This window comes from Natrix helvetica (assembly GCF_964273705.1).
Source record: "Natrix helvetica genome assembly, chromosome: 3".
Lineage (NCBI taxonomy): Eukaryota > Metazoa > Chordata > Lepidosauria > Squamata > Natricidae > Natrix > Natrix helvetica.
Genome location: NC_138549.1, coordinates 116,792,418 through 116,806,771, shown reverse-complemented (window position 1 = coordinate 116,806,771; position 14,354 = coordinate 116,792,418). Strand labels below are relative to the sequence as shown.

The 14,354-nt window shown below is 38.1% G+C and overlaps 1 protein-coding gene across 1 annotated transcript; it reads left to right on the top strand.

Annotated features, from left to right (window-relative positions):
• Window positions 1-2,113: 2,113 nt before the first annotated feature.
• On the top strand, window positions 2,114-9,694 carry PRDX1 (peroxiredoxin 1). Its single transcript, XM_081947757.1, has 6 exons — window positions 2,114-2,267; window positions 4,077-4,193; window positions 5,768-5,921; window positions 6,675-6,797; window positions 7,895-8,025; window positions 9,261-9,694. The coding sequence occupies exons 2-6, from the start codon at window positions 4,088-4,090 to the stop codon at window positions 9,344-9,346; spliced, it is 600 nt and encodes a 199-aa protein (XP_081803883.1). The 5' UTR covers window positions 2,114-2,267; window positions 4,077-4,087; the 3' UTR covers window positions 9,347-9,694.
• Window positions 9,695-14,354: the final 4,660 nt, after the last annotated feature.

Genomic DNA, 14,354 nt, shown 5'->3' with positions numbered 1-14,354 from the left:
TCTGAGAAGTCTAATTGATAATAGTCATTGACTGCATGGTACCTAAATATTGTCTTTGCTATATATTTTTTCAACCAACCATGAAAGCAGTATTTCTTTGTTGCTTTTATTTCCAAGTAGTATGTAGAATGCTTTTCTGTCTGAAAGTGTGTAATTCCAGTTTATTTCAAGTCACCAGAATGTCACCCTGTAATTTATTTCATCCTTCAGTGCTGAGGTTTCCCATGCCCATGCTTATAATCCATGTTCTCACCACATACAGTAGATCAGGGGTATCAAACTCACGTTATTACAGTGGCTTCACATGATGTATAGGGACTTTTTTCCCCTTTGCTAAACCAGACATGGGCGTGGCCAGTGCATGACACATTTGGCCTCCGGGCCGTGAGTTTGACAGCCCTAACATACAGCATAAAATGGACATTTTTTAGACACCAGAAGTAAGATTGCTTGTTCGTGTGAATCTGGCTACCATGGTTGCTTAAGCAATTTAACAATCTTGCATACTATTTTAAATATTCAAGGTTAAATATAGCTGCCAATTTGTATGTGTTGTGTGATCCCTGCAAAACTAGCACTCTGCAACCTAGGGTTGGTTATTTCAATAAAATATGATTCAACTGAGATAAATTAGCAGAATCCACTATTTTTCAAGATGAAGATAGCGCTATCACCTGAACTGACCAAACAATTTGCCTTGGGTCTTTAACACAATTAATTCTGAGATGCTTAACTATAAACCAGAGTAAAAATGCTGATGTGCAATGTCTATGGAGATCCTGTTACCGAGGTCATGGTTGTCCCAAAGGTGCTTTCTTTCAAAAGGCAACAGGACTTTCCTGTTTTGCTAGAACACATTTCGCTTCTCATCCAAGCAGCTTGCTCAGTTGTGGCTGAATTTTGGAGAATGGAAGGATTCAGGTGACCCTGAGGGCAGAGATAAACTTCCAGTTAACCTCAACTGTTCTTAGAAAGGAGGCTAAGAACCACGTGATGGCGAGGAATATAAATCCTTCCATTCTCCACCATTCAGTCAGAACTGAACAAGCTTCCTGGATGAGAAGCGAAATGTCTTCTAGCAAAACAAGGTCCTGTTGCCTTTTGAAAGAAAGAACTGTTGGAAGAAATGTCCTTCTGGGTTCGGCTCCAAGTGGAGAAAAAGACACTGGAGACATGGAGGCTGCTTGGAAATATGGTTTTAATGGTGGACAGGACCACATGGCCTGAGTCCTGAACAGAAAAGGTGATCACATGCTTCAATGTTGGTGGAGAAGAGGAGAAGGGAAGAGAAGAGCTTGCAGGGATTTTTATAATCTGTTCGGCCCCACCTATCTGTTTCCCGTTCCTGTGTAAGAAATGTATTCTGATTGGTTGCCAGACTCCCATGGGCCCGTGCAAGGGCAACCCTCTAGGCTGTGTTTTGAAGGCAGATTTGGTTGAGTTCTCAGATGCCATGTGGTCAGTTGAGTAAAGGCTTATATTATCATGCCTTCATTCCCATCCCCCTGGAGCTGAAGGGGAGAACTCTTTATTATGTAAAGTGGACTAGCTTGGCCTTCTTAATGGCCCATTGACAAAGTAGGGATGGGCAGGAAGCTGCAGGAATTTACTTTGTGTTTAAAATGTGTTTCTCCCTTTTTCACATCCAGGAAAATATAATATTCTGCCTTTTCAATATTTCCTAGGATATTTCATTTTTCTGGGAGGGCTGGGTGATAACTTCCTACAGCACCTTTGGTCTGATGTGGAATACAAATGGTCTCTTTTTATTAAGAAAAGGGCCGATTCGTCATGACTTTGCATTTTTTTATGTACATCGATTACACAAGGTGTTGGTAATGCAGTGACATCTAATTACTTAGCAACACTGTGATTAGCAATAGTTGCAATATTTGATATGGGCGTCGAAAGAACCACTCGGAGGAGGGGGGGTGTTCCCCCACACAAGAAAAAGCACCAAAAGCCGGCCAGACTGCCCTGAATTCTATTCATTCATTTATCCCTCCGAATTTTAATCTGATCCTCTACCGGACACTCATCCAAGGTGAGTGCTATGGAATAGCAAATCTGCAAAGTCATGCTGGCGCTGCAGCTCCTAAGCAAAGGGCGGGAAGAGAGCGGGGAAAGGACCCAACCGATAGGATTACCGGCTTTGCGTCACTTCTATCGCGAGATTTCGGACGGTATAAAATCAGGGAACTCTCCTTTCTTCCTCTCTGTCTTGTACCGGTCGAAGCTCCGAGAGTCTGTTCTTGATTCGCTTTTAGGTAACTGCAGCTGGGTGAGAGCCGGGGTGGCGGGAGGTTCGTTTCACAGCCCGGGCTGGATTTGTGGAACAGCATTTCCCCAAGCAAGGGAGGGGGGGGGAACCCTTAGTTTTCGGTGATACCTTATTGCATGTTGGAGAAGAAGGGAGACTTTTTTTTATAATGAAAGCCATGGGTTTAACTTCAGCTGTTGAATTAGTTGGAAGTTTGTACTGCTTTTCTCGCAGCAGGTGCCTCTTGGCTTAACCTGGGCGGAAACGGAAGAGAGAGAGAGAGAAATCTGATCGAAACAACAGAAAGTCGGTTACAGGGGCGCGGATTGCGCTGCCTCTTCGATCATTACATTAAATTGCACCTCTAAAGGTTGTGCATTTCTTGTAACGATGTTGCGGTTGAACCAGCTGGAGGTTACAATGGGCCATTTAAACGAGAACCGTTAAGGCGAGTTTCCTTTGCAGAGACGCTCGGGTGCTCCGGCTGGAAGCGGACGTCTCGGGTTTCTCAGAGCTCCTTGGGGGTTGCTAGGCGTTTCGATCTGTTTGTGCTCTAATTGAAGATCCCTAGTGCTTTGTTTTAGATCTAGGCCGGTTTCACTTGCTGGGTACGTAACGTTTCAGCCTTTCGGAAGATTAGCGCGATGTGCAAGTTCGTTGGTGCTTGCAGTTAAGGGCAAAAACGTGGGAAAGGCTGCAATCTTTCCAAACTGAATTGGAGAAAAATGTCATTTGAACTCCTTGGAATCTGAGAGATAAAATTTGCAACAGCCGTGGGATGGTGAAAGTTTATAAATTCATAAACTAACTTCCTCTTCAAAGGTTTCCATTTTCGGTAATTACATAATGGGAAACGAAATCTATTCCCCCTTCCCCCAGAGTAAACCCATCTGAACTTGGGTTGTTTAAAGATTGCCTTTAAGATTTTTCTTTAAACTTGCTGTCTTTAATATTCAGAATTGTTTCAGAATGTAATGTCTAGCTTGCACAAATGTACACTGGACTTTTAAAAACTGATTATACATTGGATTATGTCAAATTGTACTCTTAATTCCCCAGGGTTTGGGACAATAACATACATACATACATACATACATACATACATACATACATATTACATGCATTTTCTTTCCTAGCCAATACGGCCAACACTTGAGAATTATGGGGTTGAAGGGGTTCATTTTGGATAAAGCTAATTTAGATTTACTTGTGTTTTCTATACTTGGTACAGATTATGACTTGAATGTATAAATTGAATTGGTATTAGGAGAATCTGCAAATGCTATTTGTCTACAATGCTTAGCATTTGCAGAGTCTCAAAATCTGTGGTAAATATGCCAGAAGTTTGATAAAATTAGGGATTGCAAATATGACAGAATATGCCAAATATCCCAAATATGACAGAAGCTTGATAAAGAGTAGGATTGCAAAATATATGGCTGCATAAGATTAGCAGAAGGACCTACTGTATAAAGAACAGTTTTGATTTTAGGAATTAAGCCAGCTAAAATATATGGTTTCTTAGGTCATACTCTCATTCCAGTTGATGGTTGATAAATGAAGAAAAAATGCTGTCCTATATTCAGGAAATTTATATTAACAAAAGCATGTTAATCTGTAGTTTGGGTAATTGATAATAGGTGAATTCTGGCAAATTATTTTTTTAAAGGCTTAAGACCATTTTTTAGGCCATTAAATTTCAGCTTCTAAAATTTCGGAGGTTCTGAATATCTTGACCAGCTGCATTATCAATGCTCTTTCAGGTGATACCTTGCTAATTTGCTAATCATTTTTCTCTCTCTCCCCCTCTCTTAAGCTTCAGTCACAATGTCCTCAGGAAATGCTTTCATTGGGAAACCAGCCCCAGACTTCAAAGCCACGGCAGTAATGCCAGATGGGCAATTCAAAGATATTAAACTGTCTGACTACAAAGGTAAGTCCAATAACGCTTGTTGGGTTGGTGGAGGTGGTGTTATGGAATATTATGTAGATAAATAGGATCCTGGTCCAAAAACAGGATCTTTGCTTCTGAAATATTCTGTTTAAGGTTGCAAAAATACAGTTTGAGCATCTCACAACTGGTTTATAGCAAAATGCATTATGCACAGGCATGGAGCATTTAAATTATGAGACCATATATTTAGGATGTTAAAGTGGAAATGGGTGAGGTGTCCACTTGTCTCACCAGTAAAATCATGAGATAATTGTAGCAATCAGTTGTTTTGACTATATATATATATATATATATATATATATATATATATATATATATATATATATATATATATATATATATATAATTTGATAGATATATATATAGATATATAGATATATAGATGATAGATAGATAGATGATAGATAGATAGATAGATAGATAGATAGAGAAGGAAAGACGAAGATATGGTTTACTTCATCCTGTCTACTATACTTGGTCTCAAGGCTGGATTTCAGGAGAGCATCTCAGAGAGCCAATATTCTACTGCCTTTGGCAGGAAAAGCACAATTCCCCTTTTACTTGAGATTAATCGTGGTTGGAAGGGCTGCTCAGTGTTAAAATACTATGCTGATTATGACTCGGCCAAATGTTTTTTGGCAGTGGAGAAACAAGAACTGATGCTTCCAGGAATCTAATTGAAAGTGGAAGCCTACTGAATAAATCCAGATCAAGTTATTTGGCAACATTGTGGCCCTCACCACATATATGGCTTTAGATTGTTTTGGAATGTTGAAATAACAATTGAAGTCTGTGGGGAGGCACTATATTGGTAGCACCTGCTTTAATTTATCTTGAGCTTAAGTAGTTACTACAGCAGATAGCCAACAGCTGAATTATGCTGGCAATTGATAACTATGTAGCCTAATTGGTTAGTGAAGGAATAATACACTATCTTATCTGGAGTTTAATGTTTTTGTGTTGCAACTTGGATGCTTTTAAGTACAGGCCCCTATTGTGTTATAGTGTTGTGTATGAAGCATCCACAAATATGGCTGCTTAGCAGTAAGGAGAACTTTTGATAATTATATAGCATTCTCAGTTGTACTAGATATCTTTTGTGCTGTTTAGCAATCTGCAGAGATGCCATAAAATTGCTCTATTTGAATTTTGAAATACAGGATTTGGTACTAGGAATGTGCAAAAGCATCCCATGCTTGCTTTTGGATGATCTGTGGCTGACTTAAAATGCATGTTTTTGGAAGTTTTTGGTCCAAATTCTGAGTGGAATGAGGCTGTTTTGTTCTGATTAATATATTAATATAGGGCAGAAATTGCCCAAGGGTAGTGAAAGTATAAGGACAGAACAAAGCACTGAGTTTTGTTTCAGCCACCCCATGGAAAATGCAAAATGGTTCAGGGAAAACTTGTAGAATACATTGATTTCTTTTGGTTTCAAAACATTTTCCATTTTATGCACAGCCTTAGTAATTATATCTTGCTGTAACTGTACCGATTTGACTATGAAAGAAATGTTTCCATGCTACTGACTACCTTTTTCAACTTTTTCCTAGGGAAATACGTTGTATTATTTTTCTATCCACTTGATTTCACCTTTGTCTGCCCAACTGAAATTATTTCATTCAGTGACCGTTCTGATGATTTCAAGAAGATAAATTGTGAGGTGATTGGCGCTTCTGTTGATTCTCACTTTTGCCATCTAGCCTGGTAAGAATCTTTGGGTTTGGGGTTTTCATCCTGTCAAAGAGCTTTTTCTGATAATGGTAGAAATCTGTATGTTTCTGTTGAAATCAAAACCTTTCAGCCTCTTTGCAATTGTTAAAGTTGCTAAAATACTTCATATATGCACATTTGTGCTTCAGCTTCAGTTGACAATGAAAAGGTACAGGTTGGAAGACATTGGTGCAAGTGAAATGAACAACTGCTCTGAAGTGATTTCATCAGCAAGCTTTAACTTATTTCTGATGTCATTTCATGTACTAAGCAATTAATATGTAAAAGAGATGAAACCCAATTCCTGCTTAATAATTTGCAAAACTAGTAGGTGAAAAAAACTGAGTCTCCGGATTACTGTCACAAACTTATTCAGAGCTTTAAAGATTTTTAGAGTCTGTTAAAACTTACACTGTGGAGCCATTTTTTTCTGCCCCCTCATAGTAGCTCTATTAATGCCAAGGAACTATTTAGTTTTTGTGGCAATTTATATTGCATAAGGACAGCTGGATTGCACCACCAAAAAAGTTTCCACTGTATTCCTATAATGGGAACTGACATTTGGTAATCTGCAAAAGAGTTGAACTAAGGAGGATACTTTTGGATCTCTGCCTCTTTGCAATTGTTAAAATTGCTAAAATACTTTATATTTGCACATTTGTGCTTCAGTTGTGATTGATCATTTTAAAAGTATTTATTTGAAAAACTCTACCAATTTTTGAATTCTGTTTTCACCTCTTCTTAAAGGATCAACACTCCCAAAAAACAAGGTGGACTAGGCAGTATGCGCATTCCTCTGGTTTCTGACACAAAACGTGTAATTGCTAAAGATTATGGTGTATTAAAGGATGATGAAGGCATTTCTTACAGGTAAGGTAACAATCGCCATCTGATTTGTATTCTTCAAGCAGATAACCTATTTCCCCCTTCAGATGGATTTTAAAATTAAATTCACTTGCATTGAATTGTAGGTGTATTAATAAAGATTTTGCTGATCTTCAATACTTCATAGTTTTAAGCTATCAGTGCTTATGTTTAAATGCAGTTATCATTTAGCCTGTTTTCAAGTCTACATTTACCTAGTAACAATGAATCTGTACATTATCAAGTTCAGATAGGCCCTACTTAAAAGAATTCTTGCTTCCCTTTGTAGGAAGAATTAGTTATGTAAAGAATGTATGTAATGTATGTAAATAAGGAATGTAAGCTAATTAAGTAAGTAATTAAGGAATGTAAGCTAATTCCTTATAATACATGTAAACTTTGCTCAGAGTTCTGTTTGTTTCAGCAGGGAAAAAAAAATCAAAACTGAAAGAATGAGTTGTAGTTCTTCCTTAGGCATGAAAGCCAGCTAGGTGATTTGAAGCTAGTCACCCTAGCAGTAGACTTTCAAGTGCCTACCCCTGATAGTTCCTGCAATGCAGGATGGGCATGGATGAGTCCCCCTAGTGAAAGAATGCTGTCTGACGGGGGTCTTGGAAACATGCTTTCTCTGTCATCATACCTGCCTTTATAGAATAGCCTCACCCCAGCCTGAGATACAGATGGTGCTGATTCTTTGGCTTTTAGGAAAGCTTTGAAAGCCTGGCTTTTCCCTCAGGGGCCAGGATGTAAACAATTCTGGCACAGGGTGGTTGATGGATGAATGTAAGTTTTAGATGGTTCAATGATTGTTATTTTAAATAGTGTTTGTATTATGCTTTTAATTTGTTCTTTGCCTTCTAGGGTTGGGCATCCATACAAGTTTGATGAATAATATTAGGCAAGGTTCATAATCTCACCTATTGTTTCTTATCTAATACTATTCAAGCTAAAGAATTCTGCAAGAAGCTAATGTTTCACATAGCACATTCAGGAATGAGTGCCTTATATTTGATACTTGGTTTGACTAGTGTTCTAAAACTAAATTCAGAAAAAGTTGAATTGGTGTTTGCACAACCTCTTATTACTTTTTTTCCCTATTTTAGGGGCCTCTTTATCATTGATGAAAAGGGGATCTTGCGCCAGATCACAATCAATGATCTGCCTGTTGGTCGTTCAGTTGACGAGACACTCAGGCTAGTTCAGGCCTTTCAGTTTACAGACAAAAATGGAGAAGGTGAGATTAGTTACACTTTTAAAAAATGTATTGGCCTCATAAGCTGCAGTGGGCTTTAGCTCTAGTAGCATACAAAACTTAGGGAAACTTTATGCAAAACTTTATATTTGCCAGCTTGTATTGGTAAAGCAGGAAATGGAATGAATTGGTTAGCCGGAACATGCACTGAGAGACAATTTGGTGTAGTCATTAGGATCAGGTTAGAAATTGAGACACTGAGTTGATTTAACAGAAGAAAATAATAATGTGCTAACATTTTGTCTGCATAGCAAAAAATATTTTTAGAATTATGTAAATTATATAGATATGAATACTTGAGAAATTTTAGCACTTTTTTAATACATTAAAAATAGATTGCAGCTGCCACCTGGATAGTATTTGTATGATTAAGATGTAGGCTGTTAAGGTTGGGTGCGTAGATGTAAGCGTTGTTTACAAAGATTTATCCATTTGTTGTACAAGTTTTAGGCTAACTTTGATGGAGTGACTTCCAATGAAAAACAAAAACTTTAAAGGTTGGGGATAAGTTTATTCACCATTGTAAAAATATGTTGGAGTTTACATTCTCTAAAATCAGTGCAAACAAAGTTTAGTAGCACAGAATGCCACATGTAATTTGCATAATAAATAAATAAATTTATTATCAGAATATCAGCTTACTGCTTGTTTTCCATGTCACTTGGAGAAAGCTCAAGTTTTCTATTCCCCTCTCCTCCGCTTTGGAGGAGGTTCTGAGAGTTTTTAAGCATTGATACTTAGGGCCTATTGGAATCTGATCTTTCCCATCTCAAAATATCAGAAGCCCAGGTTGCTGATTTTCAGCAGATGTGATGAAAAAGGGTTCTTGGAGTCTCAAGAATGGATTTGGTATTGCACATATTCCAGTTTATAAAAAGCGTAGTGTATGAACTCAGGTGGTTGTGATGTATTAAGTAATATAATTAAATTAAATTCTATCATACTGAATAATGGTTAAGCTATGATACTAATGGTATACAATCTAGTATTGCTAAAAAATATGTTCTAATTGAGAATATGAAAGTTGCAGTTTATGGTCAGAATAACTATTGGCCCAAATTACCCTACACAACAGGGTTTTTCAAAACAATACAATTCTAATACTGTAAATTGCAACTTTTCTTTTCTGCAAGGTTGGGGGTATTGATCTAGTTATTAACCTGCAATTCAGTTTTTTTTTAGATGACCCAATAACTTTAAAAATGTATTTTCTTTAGTGTGCCCAGCTGGTTGGCAACCTGGAAGTGACACTATCAAGCCAGATGTCAAGCAGAGTAAAGAGTATTTCTCCAAACAGAAATAAATGTATGTTGTGTTTTGTACACATGTAAAAAAAAAGTATACTGTAACATATGACAGCAATCTTTGCCATTTCTTATTTAAAGAGTACCATGTTGTGAACAGATTGGTTTACTGCCTCATTTCATGAGTTTTATTTTGGATCGTGTGAATCTGAATAAGTGGATTATAGAATGACATATTTTGACTATCTAGCCTATTAACCTTGGTCAAAGCAGAGATTTGCTCCTTGTACTCATGCACATAGCTGACAATTGTTAGCATATTAGTGACTGTCTCTGGTACATGTGGAACAAATGGCTTTTCTTGTATTTTGTACTGTTATTAAACTTTTATGAAAAACTGGGAAAAATATCAATTATTTTGAAAATGGAAACACGCGAACAAACCTGATACAACATTCCTTGTTTATTGACTGCTGATTCAGCAACTTTGAACTTGCAATGACATTGAAAACAGTTGCAAACAGTCCTTAAAATTGCTACTGTTGCACCCTCCCAAAGTCACATGATTGTGATTCAAGAGAGCTTGCCAGTCAATGCACATTTGCAATGATTGTAGCATCCTGCAGTTTCAACTGCCTTTTGTGCCCTTTGCAGCTTGTGTCTGACGAGCAAAGTCGATGGGAAAGCGGCAGGAAGTTGCAAATTGCTTGAGTTCCTCACTTGATAACCACAGCTGAAACTGATATAGGTAGGGCATGACCATATGATGTCAGTTATTTTGCTGCTTAGCAACAAATTTGTCAGTCCCTCATTGCTACTGGTGAGGATTGCCTGTATAATTCTGATCTACCGTTTTAAGGTACAATGCTCTTTCTTGCCAGTGGAGGGGGGAACAAAACTTTATTAATATGTGAATATCAGCTTACTGCCTAGACCTATCCTTTTGTTTCTCATTCAGTCATCTATCATCTATTGTCACCTTCAAGCTAATATCATTCCAAAGATTATTTTACATGCACCATTTGATTGATTAAACGTATATGATTTTCTCAAGAGTTTTCTGTATACATGGCAATACACTGAATTGTTAATTGAAGGTTGGATTATTACAGTGCATTGCATACAAATGTGTCTGATTTGTGTCCAGTGTGCTGCAAGTATGACATTGAGCCTAAAGGCCTTTAATCATGTTATATTAACTATTCTGTCACTAGCAGTTTTCCCAAACATGTATTTTGCACAATAATAATCTAATGAATAGGCAATGTATTTTGGAATTCTTTTTTTTTTCAAGAGTTCTTTAACAAAAATAATCATAATATCCTAGTACCATAATTTCAGTATCTTTTCAAGCCCAGGAATACAAAAAAGATGCCGGATTATCCTGTCTTCGAAAGAACTTCGAACAAGCATGTAGAATAATACCAGAACTGTTTTTAAGAAGCTGCAAATGCTATCTTGTACTTCATAATAAAGATAACAAAGGCAAATCTTGTACTGTATAGCGAGATTTTGATGTAATAGAATTAGAGCAAAGGAAATTTAACAAGGCTGGATTTATTTTAGGTGTCAAAGATGTTATATCAGTTACTTTTTATTTGAGGTTATAACTCCTCATGTGAAGTGCAGCAGATTGCAATTTCAGTGTAAAGCAAATCAGCATTTCTCTGGTCTACAGCCAAAAGAAATTCAGCATTGGCATGCATTTGTATTTTTAGAGTGATATGATTTCAGACCCTAAAATCAAATTTCATTTCCATTATTGGAGCTTATTGGAGAACAATTCATAGGGAAGAATGGAGGAAAATAAGCGATACATAAAGGGAGAATTCAACATTGTCTTCTGTCCCTTTTAAAGTTTCCCCTAGTAGTTTCATAAATAAAGTTGAGAATTCTATTTAAATAACCAAGTCTCTCATATCCCATTAGTTCAATTCCAGAGCAGTGAAAACAACAGGAAAATAAACCTAGAAAAAGCTGTCACTTATTCACCACTCTAGGCCACAATATGGTTTGTATAGTTCTAGCACTGGATAAACCCAGGTGTTTGTGACTCAGCTACTGTAAATCATGCCTTTTGGCAATGTGGGAACCCAGCCACTTGAGCCTCATTAAAAACCATGATTAATATAGAGTGATTTAATGTGATGTTTGAAGCCTGTTATTCATATCTGATGATTTTTTTTTTAAAGCTGTACAGTTCATTGGATACATGACACATGGCTTGATGACTATCAAGGCAACGGGAAATGCCTGTACTAGATCAGCCTTCTATAGTCTGTTTCTTTTCAAATGCAGTGGACTAAAAAAATCCACTGTGGGTCTTGATTGCCTTAAGCAGAACAAAAGCAGCAGCTACCTCTCTTGAGCCACTCCTAATGACTTCATTTCTCATTAGGAACAAAATATTGTTGCTTACCTGGTCTGACTGGCTATCACTAAGGGTCCTTCTCACAAAAGATGCTACTTGTTAATCTGAGTGGAGGGAAGGGAGGCAGCATTGGAACAATTTCATGCTTTGTCTCAGGCAGCAAAGTGCTTTAAAAAACTTACTTAGTCCAGCAGAATCCAAAGGACAGGTACAGAACTCCAACAGGTGCTATTTGGCTATAATAGCCATTGTTATTGTCTACATTGGCCCAGGAGGTTTGCGAGCCTCGTCCACTTGTTAGTGTCCCCCCTGTGAAGGATTCCTTGGGATCAGATCTCCCTGTTTCAGGAGGTCTCGCTCCATCTGGAGCCCCAGTGGCTCCAGTTGACTGCCTGGCACTTGAAAGGTGGATCCTGAGGGCGGCCAACATTTTGGATAGAGTGATTTTGATCATTGAGGCCTCCAGGAGACCATCGACAATGCGCATCTACAATGCAACTTGGTTGGCGTTTGCCAGGTGGTGTGCAGGAACTGGTGTCAATCCCATATCAGCATCCCTGCCCCAGGTCCTGTTTTTGCAGGACAGACTTGAGAGGGGCCTGTCTCACAGCACGCTCCGCTGCCAAGAGGCAGCATTATCCACGGTCCTAGGGGACAGTCACCTTCCCCCCCTTAGCCCAACAGCCACTCATCAGGCATTTCCTAAAGGGAGCTTCCAACCTGCAGCCTCCGGTGGTTCATAGATTTCCCTCCTGGGATCTCCCTACGGTTCTGCAGGCTCTAGTGGGTGAACCGTTTGAACCACTTAGATCCGTCTAAGTGGGACGGATCGGCTAGGCAACGCTAGGCTATTCTCCACAGCCCCAAGGCAACAGGGATCCTGAGTGCTGAACAATTAGAGATTAGGAAAATGGTTCCTCCAAGGTTGAAGCCAATCCTGTCTTCTATCCCATTTGTTAGAGATATCGGTTCTCAGGCTAAGATATTCTGCTGATAAAAGTAGAAATTCCTCTAGGACAGACTTAACATCTCATATTTGTTCTTCAGAGCGATGGCTGACTAGTACTCTCTGGTGAATTTCTTTCCTAAATTGTGAATGTAAACACATCATGTTAGTACATGAACCATGGTTTACAGCCCCTGTCACTAAGACAAAGTCATACATATTGAAGTTCCTGCTACAAGACACTGCATGCTGCTGAAGCAGGCAAGATTCTAAGGCCACAGGCACTTCTTGGCTGCTCGTTGACCTTGGATCTGGAAACCATGCGAGTTAAACTATACTTTGAATAGCTCCAAGTTGAATGAATAAAGATAGGGGATTAAACACTGTTGAGAGTTTTCTTCTATTGGAATAATTTATAAACCTTGTGAAGAAATAAAGGGCTTAAATAATTTTTAAAAAACGCAAATGCTATGGGAAGATAAAATAATGATTTACAAATATTTAAAAAGATGTCCTATGCAGAGGGGGTGAATCTGGCTGGTTGAAATAGAGCAGAACAAAGTCTTAGCATTTGGTCTGCTTAATTGCAGATTCTGCTTATGCGCACTGTGCTTTTCTAGTTCCCGTAGTGAATTATTAGTGCATACTAATGCAACTAGAGGGTTGTTCTTCAGCTGGGTTTTCAAAGAGCCTGATGCTATTTTTAGTGAGAGGGTGATTGACCCAAGTCCTAAGACAGATCCAGAACATGTATCCTGATTCCTAGACTGACATCTTAATTACTACACCACACTTTCTCCTTACAATAGGCTAAGATCTAAGAGCTCAAAATTAAATGGTGATTCAAGCTGGATAGTAGGAAGAATTTCTTTGTGGTAAGATTTGTCTGTTGATGCAATGGATTAGAACTCAGACCTTCCACATGGAAATCAATGTATCACTAATTTGCTAGCCCCAAGAGACAGTATCCTCCTGGAGCTATAGCACATTTTAACTATGAGCTGAAGCGTCAAGGTTTCCTACCTCTGGTTAGTGTGTCAGTTTCTAGTTACCTTCATAAACCTTTACCACAAATACCGCAGTACGGAAATTTTTCCCTGACAGATCATTTTGAACAAACACAACACAACAAATAGAAAATCAAAACACTGACGTTCATTTCATAATTTCAACATTCACATATATTTGAGTGTGTTATTTTGCTATGAAAAACAGGAATAGTAACCAAAATGAATATCATTTGGAATTAACACTCTAATTTTCATAGCAATTGTTAATATGACAAATGTTTCTTGTAGCAAACATAGCACTGATTTCTTAATCACTGAATATTTATATTCACACACACGTGTGTGTGTGTGTGTGTGTGTGTGTGTGTGAATAGTGATTAAGAAATTAGTGGTATGTATGTATCATGCTGATTCTTGGTGACTGCCTGAACTAGCCCCTGCAATTTCTTTGGCAAGATTTCAGAAGTGGTTTGCCGAATAGCTTTGTGCCTAAGGCATTACTAGAGCTCAGTCTTCTGATTTCTAGTCCAGTGCCTTAACCAATATACCAACATATATCTCTTCCAGTCAAGGTTCCTAGGTTTATATATTAAATCATTATTTATTATAATCATGGTTAAATTCAGTGGGCCAGCTTTGCTAGGAGTGTTTGCAATGTATAAATGAATCAAATACGTATATCTGTATACTTATTTAAAAATGCATGAGGTTTCTTGTGCCTGTTTGATTTATGCCAGTCA